Here is a 16,310-nt window from a genome sequence, read left to right on the forward strand (position 1 = left end):
TGTCCATGTGGCTGTGTCCAAGTGGCTGTGTCCCTGTGGCTGTGTCCAAGTGGTTGTATCCAAGTGGCTGTTTCCAACTGGTTGTGTCCAAGTGACTGTGTCCAAGTGGCTGTGTCCAAGCAGCTGTGTCCAAGTGGTTGTGTCTTAAGTGAATGTGTCAAACTGGTTGTGTCCAAATGCATGTGTCCAAATGCCTGTGTCCAAATGCCTTGCCTGTGCGACACTTGGACACAGCCAATTGGCTGTATCCAAGTGTCTGTGTTCAAGTGGCTATGTCCAAGTGATTGTGTCCAAGTGTGTGTGTCCAAGTGACTGTGTCCAAGTGGCAGTGTCCATGTGACAGTGTCCAAGTGATTGTGTCCAAGTGGTTGAGTCCTAATGACTGTTTCCAAGTGGTTGTGTCCAAGTGGCTGTGTCAAAGTGGGTGTGTCCAAGTAACTGTGTCCAAGTGTCTGTGTCCAAGTGGCTGTGGCCAAGTGTTTGTGTCTTATTGGCTGTGTCCAAGTGACTGTGTCCAAGTGGCTGTGTCCAAGTGTTTATGTCCTTGTTGCTGTGGCCAAGTAGCTTGGTCAAAGTGACTGTGTTCAAGTGTTTGTGTCCTAGTGGCTGAGGCCAAGTGACTGTGTCCAAGTGGCTGTGTCCTAGTGGCTGTGGCCAAGTGTTTGTGTCTTATTGGCTGTGTCCAAGTGACTGTGTCCAAGTGGCTGTGTCCAAGTGTCTGTGTTCAAGTGGCTGTGTCCAAGTAACTGTGTCCAAGTGTTTGTGTCCTAGTGGCTGTGGCGAAGTGGCTCTGTCTAAGTGAATGTGTCCAAGTGTGTGAGTCCAAGTGACTGTGGCCAAGTGACTGTGTCGAAGTGACAACGTCCTAGTGATTGTATCCAAATGTTTGTGTCTAAGTGACTGTGTCTAAGTGTGTGTGCCCAAGTGGCTGTGTCCAAGTGTTTGTGTCCTAGTAACTGTGGCCAAGTGGCTGTACCCAATTCACTGTGTTCAAATAGTTGTGTCCACGTTGTTGTGTCAAAGTGGGTGTGTCCAAGTTACTGTGTGCATGTGACTGTGTTCTAAGAGGTTGTGTTCGAGTGGCTGTGGTCAAGTGGTTGTGTCCAAGTGGTTGTGTCTAAGTGCCGTTATTCATGTGGCTTTGTCCCATGTGTATGTGTCCAAGTGTCTGTGTCCAAGCAGCTGCGTCCAAGTGGCTGTGTCCACGTGGCTGCGTCCACGTAGCTGTTCTCAAGTGGTTGTGTCCATGTGGCTGTGTCCAAGTTGCTGTCTCCAAGTGGTTGTGTCCAAGTGGCTGTGTCCATGTGACAGTGTCCAAGTGACTGTGTCCAAGTGGTTGAGTCCTAATGACTGTTTCCAAGTGGTTGTGTCCAAGTGGCTGAGTCCAAGTGGTTGAGTCCTAATGACTGTTTTCAAGTGGTTGTGTCCAAGTGGCTGAGTCCAAGTGGCTGTGTCCAAGTGGCTGTGTCCAAGTGGTTGTGTCCAAGTGGTTGTGTCCAAGTGGTTGTGTCCAAGTGGTTGTGTCCAAGTGATTGTGTTCAAGTGGTTGTGTCCAAGTGACTATGTCGAAGTGACTGTGTCCTAGTGGCTGCGCACAAGTGGCTGTGTCCAATTGGCTGTGTCAAAGTGGCTGAGTCTAAGTAGCTGTGATCAAGTGGCTGTGTCCGAGTGGCTGTGTCCAAATGGTTGTATCTAAGTGACTGTGTCCAATAGGCAGTGTCCAAGTGGCTGTGTCTAAGTGGTTGTTTCCAAATGGCTGCGTCCAAGTTGCTGTGTCCAAGTTAATGTCTCCAAGAAGCTGCGTCCTTGTGGTTGTGTCCACGTGACTGTGTTCAAGTGGGTGCGTCTAAGTGACTTTATTTATATGACTTTGTTCATGTGGCTGTGTCCAAGTGGCTGTGTCCAAGTGGTTTTGACCAAGTGGTTGTGTCCATGTGATTGTGTCCAATTGACTGTGTCCAAGTCTCTGTGTCGATGTGATTGTGTCAAAGTGGCTGTGACCAAGTAACTGTGTCCAAGTACCAGTATCCATGTGGATGTGAACAAGTGGTTCTGTCCAAGTGGCTGTGTCCTTGTGCCAGTGTCCAATTTGCCGCGTCCAAGTTACTGTGTCCAAGTGGCTGAGTCCAAGAGGCTGTTCCCAAGTGATTGTGGTCAAGTGGAAGTGTCAAAGTTGCTGATTCCAAGTGATTGTGTTCAAGTGGATGCGTCCAAGTGACTGTGTCCAAGAGGCTGCATCGAAGTGGCTGTGTCCAAGGGACTGTGTTCAAGTGGCTGTGTCTAAGTGGTTGTGTCCATGTGGCTGGGTCCAAGTTACTGTGTCCAAGCAGCTTTGTCCAAGTGGTTGTGCCCAAATGCCTCATTGTTAGTGGCTGTGTCCAAGTGGCTGTGTTCAAGTTGTTGTGTCCAAGTGGTTGTGTCCAAAAGGCTGTGTTTAAGTGGTTATGTCCAAGTGGCTGTGTCCAAGAGGTTGTGCCCAAAAGGCTGTGTCCAAGTGGTTGTGTCAAAGTAGTTTTGTCCAAGTGGTTGTGCCCAAAAAGCTGTGTCCAAAAGGCTGTTTCCAAGTGGATGTGTCCAAGTGGCTGTGCCCAAAAAGCTGTGTCCAAGTGGCTGTGTCCATGTGCCTGTTTATAAGTGGTTGTGTCCAAGTGACTGTGTCCAAGTGGTTGTGTCCAAGTGGTTATGTCCAGGTGCCGTTATTCATGTGGCTTTGTCCATGTGGCTGTGTCCAAGTGGCTGTGTCCAAGTGGTTGTGTCCAAGTGACTGTGACTAAGTAACTGTGTCCAAATACCAGAATCCATGTGGATAAGTCCAAGTACTCACCTAATTGTACTCACCTAATTGTGCTTGCGGGGGTTGAGCTTTGGCTCTTTGGTCCCGCCTCTCAACTGTCAATCAACTGGTGTACAGATTCCTGAGCCTACTGGGCTCTATCATATCTACAGTGGTTTTGTCCAAGTGGTTGTGTCCATGTGGCTGTGTCCAAGTGCCAGTGTCCAATTTGCTGTGCCCTAGTTACTGTGTCCAAGTGGTTATATCCAAGAGGTTGTGCCCAAAAGGCTGTGTCCAAGTGGCAGTGTCCAAGTGATTTTGTTCAAGTGATTGTGCCCAAAAAGCTGTGTCCAAAAGGCAGTGTCCAAGTGGCTGTGTCCAAGTGGTCCGTGTTAAATTAGCTGTGTCTAAGTGGTTGTGTCCGAGTAGTTGTTTCCAAGTGGCTGTGTCCAAGTGGTTTTGTCCAAGTGGTTGTGCTCAAAAGGCTGTGTCCAAGTTGCTGTGTCCAAGCGGTTGTGTCCAAGTGCCTGTTTATAAGTGATTGTGTCAAAGTGACTGTATCCAAGTGGTTGTTTCCAAGTGGTTGTGTCCAAGAGAATGAGTCCAAGTGACAGTGTCCAAGTGATTGTGTCCAAATGACTGTGTCGAAGTGGCTGTGTCCAATTAGCTGTGTCAAAGTGATTGTGCCCAAGAGGCTGTGTTCAAGTGACTGTGTCCAAGTGGTTTTGTCCAAGTGGTTGTGCTCAAAAGGCAGTGTCCAAGTGGCTGTGTCCAAGTGGTTGTGTCAAAGTGACTGTGTCCAAGTAGTTGTGTCCAAGTGGTTGTGATCAAGAGAATAAGTCCAAGTGACAGTGTCCAAGTGACTGTGTCCAAGTGACTGAGTTCATGTGACTGTGTCTTAGTGGCTGTGTCCATGTGGCTGTGTCCATGTGGCTGTGTCAAAGTGGTTGTTTACTAGTATCTGTGTGCAAATGCCTGTGTCGAAGTTACTGTGTCCAATTAGCTGTGTCATAGTAGTTTTGTCCAAGAGTTTTTGTCCTTGTGGCTGTGGCCAAGTGGCTGTGTCCATATGACAGTGTCTAAGTGGTTGTGTCCAAGTGTTTATGTCCTTCTTGCTGTGGCCAAGTAGCTGGGTCAAAGTGACTGTATTCAAGTGTTTGTATCCTAGTGGCTTTGGCCAAGTGACTGTCCAAGTGGCTGTGTCCAAGTGGCTGTGTCCTAGTGGCTGTGGCCAAGTGTTTGTGTCCTAGTGGCTGAGGTCTAGTGACTGTGTCCAAGTGGCTGTGTCCTAGAGGCTGTGGCCAAGTGTTTGTGTCTTATTGGCTGTGTCCAAGTGACTGTGTCCAAGTAACTGTGTCCAAGTAACTGTGTCCAAGTGTTTGTGTCCTAGTGGTTGTGGCGAAGTGGCTCTGTCTAAGTGACTGTGTCCAAGTGGTTTTGTCCAAGCGGTTGTGTCCATGTGGTTGTGTCCAAATGATTGTGTCCAAGTCTCTGTGTCTTTGTGGTTGTGTCCAAGTTACTGTGTCCAAGTCTCTGTGTTTTTGTGGCTGTGTCCAAGTACCAGAATCCATATGGATAAGTCCAAGTGGTTTTGTCCAAGTGGTTGCGTCCATGTGGCTGTGTCCAAGTGCCAGTGTCCAAGTTACTGTGTCCAAGTGGCTGAGTCCAAGTGGCAGTGTACAAATGACTGTGGTCAAGTCGTAGTGCCAGAGTTGCTGATTCCAAGTGACTATGTTCAAGTGGATGCGTCCAAGTGGCTGTATCCAAGGGACTGTGTTCAAGTGGTTGTGTCCAAGGGACTGTGTTCAAGTGGCTGTGTCCAAGTGGCTGTGTCCAAGTGGCTGTGTCCAAGTGGCTGTGTCCATGTGGCTGGGTCCAATCGGCTGTGTCCAAGTGACTGTGTTCAAGTGACTGTGTCGAAGTGGTTGTGTCCATTTGGCTGTGTCCAAGTGGCTGTGTCTAAGTGACTGTGTGGAAGTGGTTGTATCCAAGTGACTGTGTCGAAGTGGCTGTGTCCAAGTGAATGTGTTCAAGCAGCTGTGTTCAAGTGGCTGTGTCCAAGTGACTGTGTCCAAGTGACTGTGTCTAAGTGACTGTGTCCACGTGACTTTGTCCAAGTGACTGTGTCCACGTGACTGTTCTCAAGTGACTGTGTCCAAGTGACTAATTCCAAGTGTCCATTTGGCTGAGTCCAAGCTGTGGTTTCCAAGTGGCTTTGTCCAAATGTCTGTGTCCTATTAGCTGTGTTAAAGTGGTTGGGTCCAAGATGGTGTGTGTCCAAGTGGCTGTGTACAAAGGACTGTGTTCAAGTGGCTATGTCCAAGTGGTTGTGTCTATGAGATTGTGTCCAAGTGGCTGTGTCCAAGTGACTGTGTACAAGTACCTGTATCCATGAGGATGTGTCAAAGAGGTTCTGTCCAAGTGTTTGTGTCCAAGGGTCTGTGTCCAAGTGCCAGTGTCCAATTTGCTGTGTCCAAGTTACTGTGTCCAAGTAGATGTGTCGAAGTGGTTGTGTCCAAGTGACTGTGTCTAAGTGATTGTCCAAGAGGTTGAGTCCAAGTGGCTTTGTCGAAGTGGCTGAGTCCAAGAGACTGTGTCCAAGGGGCTGTGTCCAAGTGGCTGTGTCCAAATGGATGTGTCCAAGTGCCTGTGTCACATTGGTTTTGCCTAAGTGGCTGTGTCTATGTGGCTGGGTCTAAATGACTGTGTCCAAGTGGCTGTGTCAAAGTGGTTGTGTTCAATTGCCTGTTTATAAGTGTGTCCACGTGGTTGTGTCCAACTGACTGTGTCCAAGTGGCTGTGTCCATGTGACTGTATCCATGTGACTGTGACCAAGTCGCTGTGTCCAAGTGGTTGTGTCATAGTGACTGTTTCCAAGTGGTTGTGTTAAAGTGGTTGTGTCCAAGTGGTTGTGTCCAACTGGTGGTGTCCAAGTGATTGTGTTCAAGTGGTTGTGTCCAAGTGACTCTTTCTAAGTGACTGTGTCCAAGTGGCTGTGTCCAACTGGTTGTGTCCAAGTGGCTTTGTCCTTGTGACTGTGTGCAAGTGCTTGTGTCCAAAGTACTGTGTCCATGTGTTTGTGTCCAAGTGGTTGTGTCCAAGTGACTATGTCGAAGTGACTGTGACCAAGTGGCTGTGTTCAAATTGTTGTGTCAAAGTGGTTGTGTCCAAGTGGCTGTGTCGAAGTAGCTGAGTCCAGGTGCCTGTGCCCAAGTGGCAGTGTCCACGTGACTCTATCCAAGAGGCTGTGTCCAAGTGGCTGTGTCCAAGTGATTGCATTCAAGTATTTGTGTCCATGTGGCTGTGTCCAGGTCGCTGTGTCCAAGTGTTGTGTCAAGGTTTTTGTGCGCAAGTGGCTGTGTCCAAGTGACTGTGTCCAAGTGGTTGTGCCCAAGTGCCTGTTTATAAGTGGCTGTGTCCAATTGGCTGTGTCCAAGTGGTTGTGCGCAAGTGGTTGTGCCCAAGTGGCTGTGTCCAAGTGGATGTGTCCAAGTGGTTGTGTCCAAGTGCCTGTTTAAAAGTGGTTGTGTCCAAGTGCCTGTTTATAAGTGGTTGTATCCAGGTGACTGTGTCCAAGTGGTTGTGTCCAAGTGCTTGTGTCTAAGTGGCTGTGTCCAAATGACTGTGTCCAAGTCTCTGTGTCCATGTGGTTGTGTCCAAGTGGCTGTGTCCAAGTGACTGTGTACAAGTACCTGTATCCATGAGGATGTGTCAAAGAGGTTCTGTACAAGTGTTTGTGTCCAAGGGGCTGTGTCCAAGTGCCAGTGTCCAATTTGCTGTGTCCAAGTTACTGTGTCCAAGTAGCTGTGTCGAAGTGGTTGTGTCCAAGTGACTGTGTCTAAGTGACTGTCCAAGAGGTTGAGTCCAAGTGGCAGTCTCCAAGTAACTCTGTCCAAGTGACAGAGTGTCAAAGAGGTTCTCTCCATGTGCCTGTTTCCAAGTGCCTGCGTCCAAGTGGCTGCACCCAAGTGGATGTGTCCAAGTGATTGTGTCCAAGTAGCGTGTCCAAGTAACTGTGTCCAAGTGGCTGTGTCCAAGTGGCTGTGTCCAAATGGCTGTGTCCAAGTGCCTGTGTCACATTGGTTTTTCCCAAGTGCCTGTGTCACATTGGTTTTTCCCAAGTGGCTGTGTCCAATTGCCTGTTTATAAGTGACTGTGTCCAAGTGGTTGTGTCCAAGTGGTTGTGCCCAAAAGGCTGTGTCCAAGTGGCTGTGTCCACGTGGGTGTGTCCAAGTGGCTGTGTCCAAGTGGTTTTGTCCAAGTGGTTGTGCTCAAAAGGCTGTGTCCAAGTTGCTGTGTCCAAGCGGTTGTGTCCAAGTGCCTGTTTATAAGTGATTGTGTCAAAGTGACTGTATCCAAGTGGTTGTTTCCAAGTGGTTGTGTCCAAGAGAATGAGTCCAAGTGACAGTGTCCAAGTGATTGTGTCCAAATGACTGTGTCGAAGTGGCTGTGTCCAATTAGCTGTGTCAAAGTGATTGTGCCCAAGAGGCTGTGTTCAAGTGACTGTGTCCAAGTGGTTTTGTCCAAGTGGTTGTGCTCAAAAGGCAGTGTCAAAGTGACTGTGTCCAAGTAGTTGTGTCCAAGTGGTTGTGATCAAGAGAATAAGTCCAAGTGACAGTGTCCAAGTGACTGTGTCCAAGTGACTGAGTTCATGTGACTGTGTCTTAGTGGCTGTGTCCATGTGGCTGTGTCCATGTGGCTGTGTCAAAGTGGTTGTTTACTAGTATCTGTGTGCAAATGCCTGTGTCGAAGTTACTGTGTCCAATTAGCTGTGTCATAGTAGTTTTGTCCAAGAGTTTTTGTCCTAGTGGCTGTGGCCAAGTGGCTGTGTCCATATGACAGTGTCTAAGTGGTTGTGTCCAAGTGTTTATGTCCTTCTTGCTGTGGCCAAGTAGCTGGGTCAAAGTGACTGTATTCAAGTGTTTGTATCCTAGTGGCTTTGGCCAAGTGACTGTCCAAGTGGCTGTGTCCAAGTGGCTGTGTCCTAGTGGCTGTGGCCAAGTGTTTGTGTCCTAGTGGCTGAGGTCTAGTGACTGTGTCCAAGTGGGTGTGTCCTAGAGGCTGTGGCCAAGTGTTTGTGTCTTATTGGCTGTGTCCAAGTGACTGTGTCCAAGTGACTGTGTCCAAGTAACTGTGTCCAAGTAACTGTGTCCAAGTGTTTGTGTCCTAGTGGTTGTGGCGAAGTGGCTCTGTCTAAGTGACTGTGTCCAAGTGTGTGTGTCCAAGTGACTGTGGCCAAGTGGCTGTGTCGAAGTGACAACGTCCTAGTGATTGTATCCAAATGTTTGTGTTCTAATGACTTTTACGAAGTGGCTGTGTCTAAGTGAGGGTTTCTAAGTGTGTGTGTCCAAGTGACTGTGTCCAAGTGACTGTGCCCAAGTGGCTGTGTCCAAGTGGCTGTGTCCATTTGTTTGTGTCCTAGTGGGTGTGGCCAAGTGTTTGTGTCCTATTGGCTGAGGCCAAGTGACTCTGTCCAAGTGGCTGTGTCCTAGTGGCTGTGGCCAAGTGATTGTGTCCAAGTGACTGTGGCCAAGTAACTGTGACCAAGTGACTATGTCAAAGAGTTTGTGTCCAAGTGGCTGTGGCCAAGTGGCTGTGTCGAAGTGACAATGTCCTAGTGATTGTATCCAAATGTTTGTGTTCTAGTGATTGTTACGAAGTGGCTGTGTCTAAGTGACGGCGTCTAAGTGTGTGTGTCCAAGTGACTGTGTCCAAGTGACTGTGCCCAAGTGGCTGTGTCCATGTAGTTTTGTCCAAGTGGTTGTGCCCAAAAAGCTGTGTCCAAGTGGCTGTGTCCAATTGCCTGTTTATAAGTGGTTGTGTCCAAGTGACTGTGTCCAAGTGGTTGTGTCCAAGTGGTTGTGTCCAAATGCCGTTATTCATGTGGCTTTGTCCATGTGGCTGAGTCCAAGTGGCTGTGTCCAAGAGGTTGTGCCTAAAAGGCTGTGTCCAAGTGGCTGTGTCCAAGTGGATGTGTCCAAGTGGTTTTGTCCAAGTGGCCAAGTGGTTGTGCTCAAAAAGCTGTGTCCAAGTGGCTGTGTCCAAGTACCTGTTTATTAGTGGTTGTGTCCAAGTGACTGTGTCCAAGTGGTTGTGTCCAAGTGGTTGTGTCCAAGTGCCGTTATTCATGTGGCTTTGTCCATGTGTCTGTGTCCAAGTGGCTGTGTCCAAGTGGTTTTGTCCAAGCGGTTGTGTCCATGTGGTTGTGTCCAAATGATTGTGTCCAAGTCTCTGTGTCTTTGTGGTTGTGTCCAAGTTACTGTGTCCAAGTCTCTGTGTTTTTGTGGCTGTGTCCAAGTACCAGAATCCATATGGATAAGTTCAAGTGGTTTTGTCCATGTGGTTGCGTCCATGTGGCTGTGTCCAAGTGCCAGTGTCCAAGTTACTGTGTCCAAGTGGCTGAGTCCAAGTGGCAGTGTACAAATGACTGTGGTCAAGTCGTAGTGCCAGAGTTGCTGATTCCAAGTGACTATGTTCAAGTGGATGCGTCCAAGTGGCTGTATCCAAGGGACTGTGTTCAAGTGGTTGTGTCCAAGGGACTGTGTTCAAGTGGCTGTGTCCAAGTGGCTGTGTCCAAGTGGCTGTGTCCAAGTGGCTGTGTCCATTTGGCTGGGTCCAATCGGCTGTGTCCAAGTGGCTGTGTGCATGTGGTTGTGTCCAAATGGTGGTGACTAAAAGGCTGTGTCCAAGTGGCTGTGTCCAAGTGGCTATGTCCAAGAGGTTGTGGCCAAAAAGCTGTGTCCATGTGGCTGTGTTCAAGTGGTTGTGTCAAAGTGCCTGTTTATAAGTGGTTGTTTCCATGTGACTGTGCCCAAGTGGTTTTGTCCAAGATACTGAGTCCAAGTGACTGTGTCCAAGTGACTGTGTTCAAGTGACTGTGTCGAAGTGGTTGTGTCCAATTGGCTGTGTCCAAGTGGCTGTGTCTAAGTGACTGTGTGGAAGTGGTTGTATCCAAGTGACTGTGTCGAAGTGGCTGTGTCCAAGTGAATGTGTTCAAGCAGCTGTGTTCAAGTGGCTGTGTCCAAGTGACTGTGTCCAAGTGACTGTGTCTAAGTGACTGTGTCCACGTGACTTTGTCCAAGTGACTGTGTCCACGTGACTGTTCTCAAGTGACTGTGTCCAAGTGACTAATTCCAAGTGTCCATTTGGCTGAGTCCAAGCTGTGGTTTCCAAGTGGCTTTGTCCAAATGTCTGTGTCCTATTAGCTGTGTTAAAGTGGTTGGGTCCAAGATGGTGTGTGTCCAAGTGGCTGTGTACAAAGGACTGTGTTCAAGTGGCTATGTCCAAGTGGTTGTGTCTATGAGATTGTGTCCAAGTGGCTGTGTCCAAGTGGCTGTGTCCAAGTGACTGTGTACAAGTACCTGTATCCATGAGGATGTGTCAAAGAGGTTCTGTACAAGTGTTTGTGTCCAAGGGTCTGTGTCCAAGTGCCAGTGTCCAATTTGCTGTGTCCAAGTTACTGTGTCCAAGTAGATGTGTCGAAGTGGTTGTGTCCAAGTGACTGTGTCTAAGTGATTGTCCAAGAGGTTGAGTCCAAGTGGCTTTGTCGAAGTGGCTGAGTCCAAGAGACTGTATCCAAGGGGCTGTGTCCAAGTGGCTGTGTCCAAATGGATGTGTCCAAGTGCCTGTGTCACATTGGTTTTGCCTAAGTGGCTGTGTCTATGTGGCTGGGTCTAAATGACTGTGTCCAAGTGGCTGTGTCAAAGTGGTTGTGTTCAATTGCCTGTTTATAAGTGTGTCCACGTGGTTGTGTCCAACTGACTGTGTCCAAGTGGCTGTGTCCATGTGACTGTTTCCATGTGACTGTGACCAAGTCGCTGTGTCCAAGTGGTTGTGTCATAGTGACTGTTTCCAAGTGGTTGTGTTAAAGTGGTTGTGTCCAAGTGGTTGTGTCCAACTGGTGGTGTCCAAGTGATTGTGTTCAAGTGGTTGTGTCCAAGTGACTCTTTCTAAGTGACTGTGTCCAAGTGGCTGTGTCCAACTGGTTGTGTCCAAGTGGCTTTGTCCTTGTGACTGTGTGCAAGTGCCTGTGTCCAAAGTACTGTGTCCATGTGTTTGTGTCCAAGTGGTTGTGTCCAAGTGACTATGTCGAAGTGACTGTGACCAAGTGGCTGTGTTCAAATTGTTGTGTCAAAGTGGTTGTGTCCAAGTGGCTGTGTCGAAGTAGCTGAGTCCAGGTGCCTGTGCCCAAGTGGCAGTGTCCACGTGACTCTATCCAAGAGGCTGTGTCCAAGTGGCTGTGTCCAAGTGATTGCATTCAAGTATTTGTGTCCATGTGGCTGTGTCCAGGTCGCTGTGTCCAAGTGTTGTGTCAAGGTTTTTGTGCGCAAGTGGCTGTGTCCAAGTGACTGTGTCCAAGTGGTTGTGCCCAAGTGCCTGTTTATAAGTGGCTGTGTCCAATTGGCTGTGTCCAAGTGGTTGTGCGCAAGTGGTTGTGCCCAAGTGGCTGTGTCCAAGTGGATGTGTCCAAGTGGTTGTGTCCAAGTGCCTGTTTAAAAGTGGTTGTGTCCAAGTGCCTGTTTATAAGTGGTTGTGTCCAGGTGACTGTGTCCAAGTGTTTGTGTCCAAGTGCTTGTGTCTAAGTGGCTGTGTCCAAATGACTGTGTCCAAGTCTCTGTGTCCATGTGGTTGTGTCCAAGTGGCTGTGTCCAAGTGACTGTGTCCAAGTCTCTGTGTCCATGTGGTTGTGTCCAAGTGGCTGTGTCCAAGTGACTGTGTACAAGTACCTGTATCCATGAGGATGTGTCAAAGAGGTTCTGTACAAGTGTTTGTGTCCAAGGGGCTGTGTCCAAGTGCCAGTGTCCAATTTGCTGTGTCCAAGTTACTGTGTCCAAGTAGCTGTGTCGAAGTGGTTGTGTCCAAGTGACTGTGTCTAAGTGACTGTCCAAGAGGTTGAGTCCAAGTGGCAGTCTCCAAGTAACTCTGTCCAAGTGACAGAGTGTCAAAGAGGTTCTCTCCATGTGCCTGTTTCCAAGTGCCTGCGTCCAAGTGGCTGCACCCAAGTGGATGTGTCCAAGTGATTGTGTCCAAGTAGCGTGTCCAAGTAACTGTGTCCAAGTGGCTGTGTCCAAGTGGCTGTGTCCAAATGGCTGTGTCCAAGTGCCTGTGTCACATTGGTTTTTCCCAAGTGGCTGTGTGCAAGTGGCCGTGTCCAATTGCCTGTTTATAAGTGACTGTGTCCAAGTGGTTGTGTCCAAGTGGTTGTGCCCAAAAGGCTGTGTCCAAGTGGTTGTGTCCAACTGGCTGTGTCCAAGTGGCTGTGTCCAAGTGGTGGTGTCCAAGTGATTGTGTTCAAGTGGTTGTGTCCAAGTGACTGTGTCCAAGTGCCTGTGTCCAAGTGCCTGTGTCCAAAGGACTGTGTCCAAGTAGTTGTGTCTAAGTAAATGTGTCCATGTGTTTATGTCCAAGTGGTTGTGTCCAAGTGACTATGTCGAAGTGACTGTGTCCTAGTGGCTGCGCCCATGTGGCTGTGTCCACGTGGTTGTGTCCAAGTGGCTGCGTCCAAGTGGCTGTGACCAAGTATTCACCTAGTTGTATTCACCTAGTTGTGTTTACGGGGGTTGAGCTTTGCTCTTACGGCCCGCCTCTCAACTGTCAATCAACTGTTTACTAACTACTTTTTTTTTACACCACACACACACACCCCAGGAAGCAGCCCGTGACAGCTGACTAACTCCCAGGTACAAATTTACTGCTAGGTAACAGGGGCATTCAGGGTGAAAGAAACTTTGCCCATTTGTTTCTGCCTCGTGCGGGAATCGAAAGTGACTTTGTCCAATTGGCAGGGTCCAAGTGGCTGTGTCTAAGTGGTTGTGTCCAAATGGTAGCGTCCAAGTTGCTGTGTCGAAGTGAATGTCTCCAAGAGGCTGCGTCCACGTGGCTGTGTCCAAGTGACTGTGTTCAAGTGGTTGTGTCCAAGTGGTTGTGTCCAAGTGGCTATGTCCAAGTGGATGAGTCCAAGAGGCTGCGTCCAAGTGGGTGTGTCCAAGTGACTGTGTTCAAGTGGCTGCGTCCAAGAGACTGTGTCCAAGTGGCTGTGTCCAAGTGGATAAGTCCAAGAGGCTCCGTCCAAGTGGGTGTGTCCAAGTGGTTGTGTCCAAGTTGTTGTGTTCAAATGAATGTGTTCAACAGGTTGTGTCCATGTGACCGTGTTCAAGTGGCTCAGTCCAAGTGGTTGTGCCCAAGTGACTGTGATCAAGTGCTTTTGTCCAAGTGGATGTGTCCAAGTGGCTGTGTCGAAGTGGTTGTGTCCAAGTGACTTTGTCGAAGTGGCTGAGTCCAAGAGGCTGTGCCCAAGTGGCTGTGTCCAATTGGCTGTGTCCAAGTGGCTATGTCCAAATGGCTGTGTCCAAGTGCCTGTGTATAAGTGTTTGTGTGTCGAAGTGGCTGTGTCTATGTGGCTGTGTCCATGTGGTTGTGTCCAAGTGGCTGTGTCCAAGTGGTTGTTTCAGGTGGCTGTGTCCCAATGCCTGTGTCTAAGTGACTGTGTCCAGGTGACTGTGTCGAAGTGACTGTGTCGAAGTGGCAGTGTGCAAGTGACTGTGTCCAAGTGACTGTGTCCAAGTGGCTGTGTCCAAGTTGCAGTGTCCAAGTAGTTATTTCCAAATGGCTGTGTTCAAATGCCTGTCTCCAAGTGGCTGTGACCAAGTGGCTGTGTCCAATTAGCTGTGTCAAACTGTTTGTGCTCAAGGGGCTGTGTCCAAGTGGCTGTGTCCAAGTGGTTGTGTCCAAGTAGTTGTGTCCAAGAGGCTGTGTCCAATTAGCTGTGTCCAAGTAGTTGTGTCGAAGTGGTTGCGCCCAAAAGGCTGTGCCCAAGTGTGGCAGCGTCCTATTGTGGCAGCGTCCTATTGTGGCAGTGTTCAAGTTGTTGTTTCCAAGTGGTTGTGCCCTAGTGGCTGTGTCCAAGTGGCTGTGTCCAAGTGACTGTGTCTAAGTGGCATGTCCAAGTAACTATGTCCAAGTAGCTGTGTCCAAGTGGCTGTGTCGAAATGGCTGTGTCCAAATGCCTGTGTCAGAGTGGTGCTGCCAAAGTGGCTATGTCAAAGTGGCTATATTGTGGCTGTGTCCGTGTGGCTGGGTCCAATTGACTATGTCCAAGCATCTTTTCCAAGTAGTTGTTTCCAAGTTCCTGTTGATAAGTGGTTGTGTCCAAGTGGTTGTGTCCATGTGTTTGTGTCCTTGTGGCTGTGGCCAATTAGCTATGTCCAAGTTTACTGTGTCCAAGTGGTTGTGCCCTATTTTTTGTGTACCAGCAGCTGTGGCTATGTGACGGTGGCCGAGTGTTTGTGTCCAAGTGCTTGTGTCCTAGTGGCTGTGGCGAAGAGGCTGTGTCTAAGAGGTTGTGTTCGAGTGGCTGTGGTCAAGTGGTTGTGTCCCAGTGGTTGTGTCCAAGTGCTTGTGTCAATGTGGCTGTAGCCAAGTGGCTGTGTCTATATGACTGTGTCCAAGTGGTTTTGTCGCATTTGCTCTAGCCAAGTGACTGTGTCCAAGTGATTGTGTCCAAGTGGTTGTGTCCAAGAGTTTGTGTCCTAGTAGCTGTGGCCAAGTGGCTTTTTTCCAATGACTGTGTCTAAGTGGTTGTGTCCAAGTGTTTGTGTCCTAGTGGCTGTGGCCAAGTGGTTTTTTTCCAATGAAAAAAACATTTGCTCTAGCCAAGTGACTGTGTCTAAGTGGTTGTGTCCAAGTGTTTGTGTCCTAGTGGCTGTCGCCAAGTGGCTGTGTCAAAGTGACTGTGTTCAAGTGTTTGTGTCCTAGTGCCTATGGCCAAGTGACTGTGTCCAAGTGGCTGTGTCCTAGTGTATGTGGCCAAGTGACTGTGTCCAAGTGGCTGTGTGTAAGTGACTATGTCCAAGTGACTGTGTCGAAGTGTTTGTGTCCTATTTGCTGTGGCCAAGTGACATTGTCCAAATGACTAATTCCAAGTGTTTGTGGCCAAGTGACTGTGGCCAAGTGGCTGTTTCCAAGTGTTTCTGTCCTAGTGGCTGTGTCAAAGTGATTGTGTCCAAGTGTCTGTGTCCAAGTAGCTGTATCCAAGTGGCTGTGTCCACGTGGCTGTGTCCATGTAGCTGTTCTCAAGTGGTTGTGTCCATGTGGCTGTGTCCAAGTTGCTGTGTCCAAGTGGCTGTGTCCAAGTGGTTGTCTCCAAGTGACTGTGTCCAACTGGTTGTGTCCAAGTGACTGAGTCCAAGTGGCTGTGTCCAAGTGGCTGTGTCCAAGTGGTTGTTTCATGTGGCTGTGTCCAAATGATTGTGTACAAGTGGCTGCGTCCAATTAGCTGTTTCAAAGTTGTTGTGACTAAGAGGTCGTGTTCAAGTGGCTGTGTCCAACTAGTTGTGTTCAAATGCCTGTGTCAAAGGAACTGTGTCCAAGTGGCTGTGTCCAAACAGCTGTGTCCAAGTGGTTGTTTCCAAGTGACTGTGTCCAACTTGTTGTGTCCAAATGCCTGTGTCAAAGTGGCTGTGACCAAGTAGTCTGTGTCAAATTAGCTGTGTCAAAGTGGTTGTGCACAAGGGGCTGTATCCAAGTGTCTGTGTCCATGTGGTTGTGTCCGAGTAGTTGTGTCCAAGAGGCTGTGTCCAAGTGGTTGTGTTCAAGTAGTTGTGTCCTAGTGGTTGTGTCCAAGTGGCTGTCTCCAAGTGACTGAGTCTAAGTGGCGTGTCCAAGTAACTGTGTCCAAGAGGCTGTATCCAAGTGGCTGTGTCCAAATGGCTGAGTCCAAGTGCCTGTGCCCAAGTGGTTTTGCCAAAGTGGCTATGTCAAAGTGGCTGTGTCCGTGTGGCTGGGTTGAAGTGACTGTGTCCAAGCAGCTGTGTCCAAGTGGTTGTGTCCAAGTTCCTGTTGATAAGTGGTTGTGTCCAAGTGGCTGTGTCCAAGTGGTTGTGTCCAATTGGCTGTGTCCTATTGGCTGTGTCCAAGTGACTGTGTCGAAGTGGTTGTATCCAAGTGGCTGTGTCCAAGTGACTGTGTCCAAGTGACTTTTTCCAAGTGACTGTGTCCACGCGACTGTGTCCAAGTGACTGTGTCCAAGTGGCTGTGTCCGAGTGGTTGTTTCCCAGTGGCTGTGTCCAAGTGGTTGTTTCAGGTGGCTGTGTCAAATGCCTGTGTCCAAATGACTGTGTCCAACTGGTTGTGTCCTAGTGGCTGTGGCCAAGTGGCTGTGTCCAAGTAGCTGTGTCCACGTGGCTGTGTCCAAGTAGCTGTTCCCAAGTGGGTGTGTCTATGTGGCTGTGTTCAAGTAACAGTGTCCAAGTGGCTGTGTCCAGGTGCTGTGTCCAAATGGCTGTGTCCAAGTGCCTGTGTCCAAATGGTTGTGCCCAAGTGACTGTGTCCAAGCTGATGATTCCAAGTGGTTGTGTCCAAGTGCCTGTTTATAAGTGGTTGTGTCCAAGTGGTTTTGTCCAAGTGGCTGTGTCCAAGTGACTGTGTCCAAGTGGCTGTGTCCATGTGGTTGTGTCCAAGTGGCTGTGTTCGAGTGGTTGTGTCCAAGTGGCTGAGTCTAGGTGGCTGTGTCCAAGTACTCACCTAATTGTACACCTAA

General features: G+C 49.0%; 1 protein-coding gene and 1 pseudogene across 1 annotated transcript; one reads left to right on the forward strand and one right to left on the reverse strand.

Moving 5' to 3' along the window:
- Positions 1 to 3,180: 3,180 nt before the first annotated feature.
- LOC138368054 (Kruppel-like factor 18) lies at positions 3,181 to 10,613 on the reverse strand. Its single transcript, XM_069330352.1, has 6 exons — positions 10,536 to 10,613; positions 10,135 to 10,398; positions 6,913 to 7,094; positions 6,466 to 6,661; positions 5,157 to 5,420; positions 3,181 to 3,300 (listed from the first exon to the last, which is right to left on the reverse strand). Exons 1-6 carry the CDS (start codon positions 10,611 to 10,613, stop codon positions 3,181 to 3,183), a joined length of 1,104 nt encoding a protein of 367 aa, XP_069186453.1.
- Positions 10,614 to 12,593: 1,980 nt separating this feature from the next.
- LOC138368055 (uncharacterized PE-PGRS family protein PE_PGRS46-like) overlaps positions 12,594 to 16,310 on the forward strand; it is a 52,777-nt pseudogene continuing 49,060 nt past the window's right edge.

This window comes from Procambarus clarkii, chromosome 24 (genome assembly GCF_040958095.1).
Source record: "Procambarus clarkii isolate CNS0578487 chromosome 24, FALCON_Pclarkii_2.0, whole genome shotgun sequence".
Classification (NCBI taxonomy): Eukaryota; Metazoa; Arthropoda; class Malacostraca; order Decapoda; family Cambaridae; genus Procambarus; species Procambarus clarkii.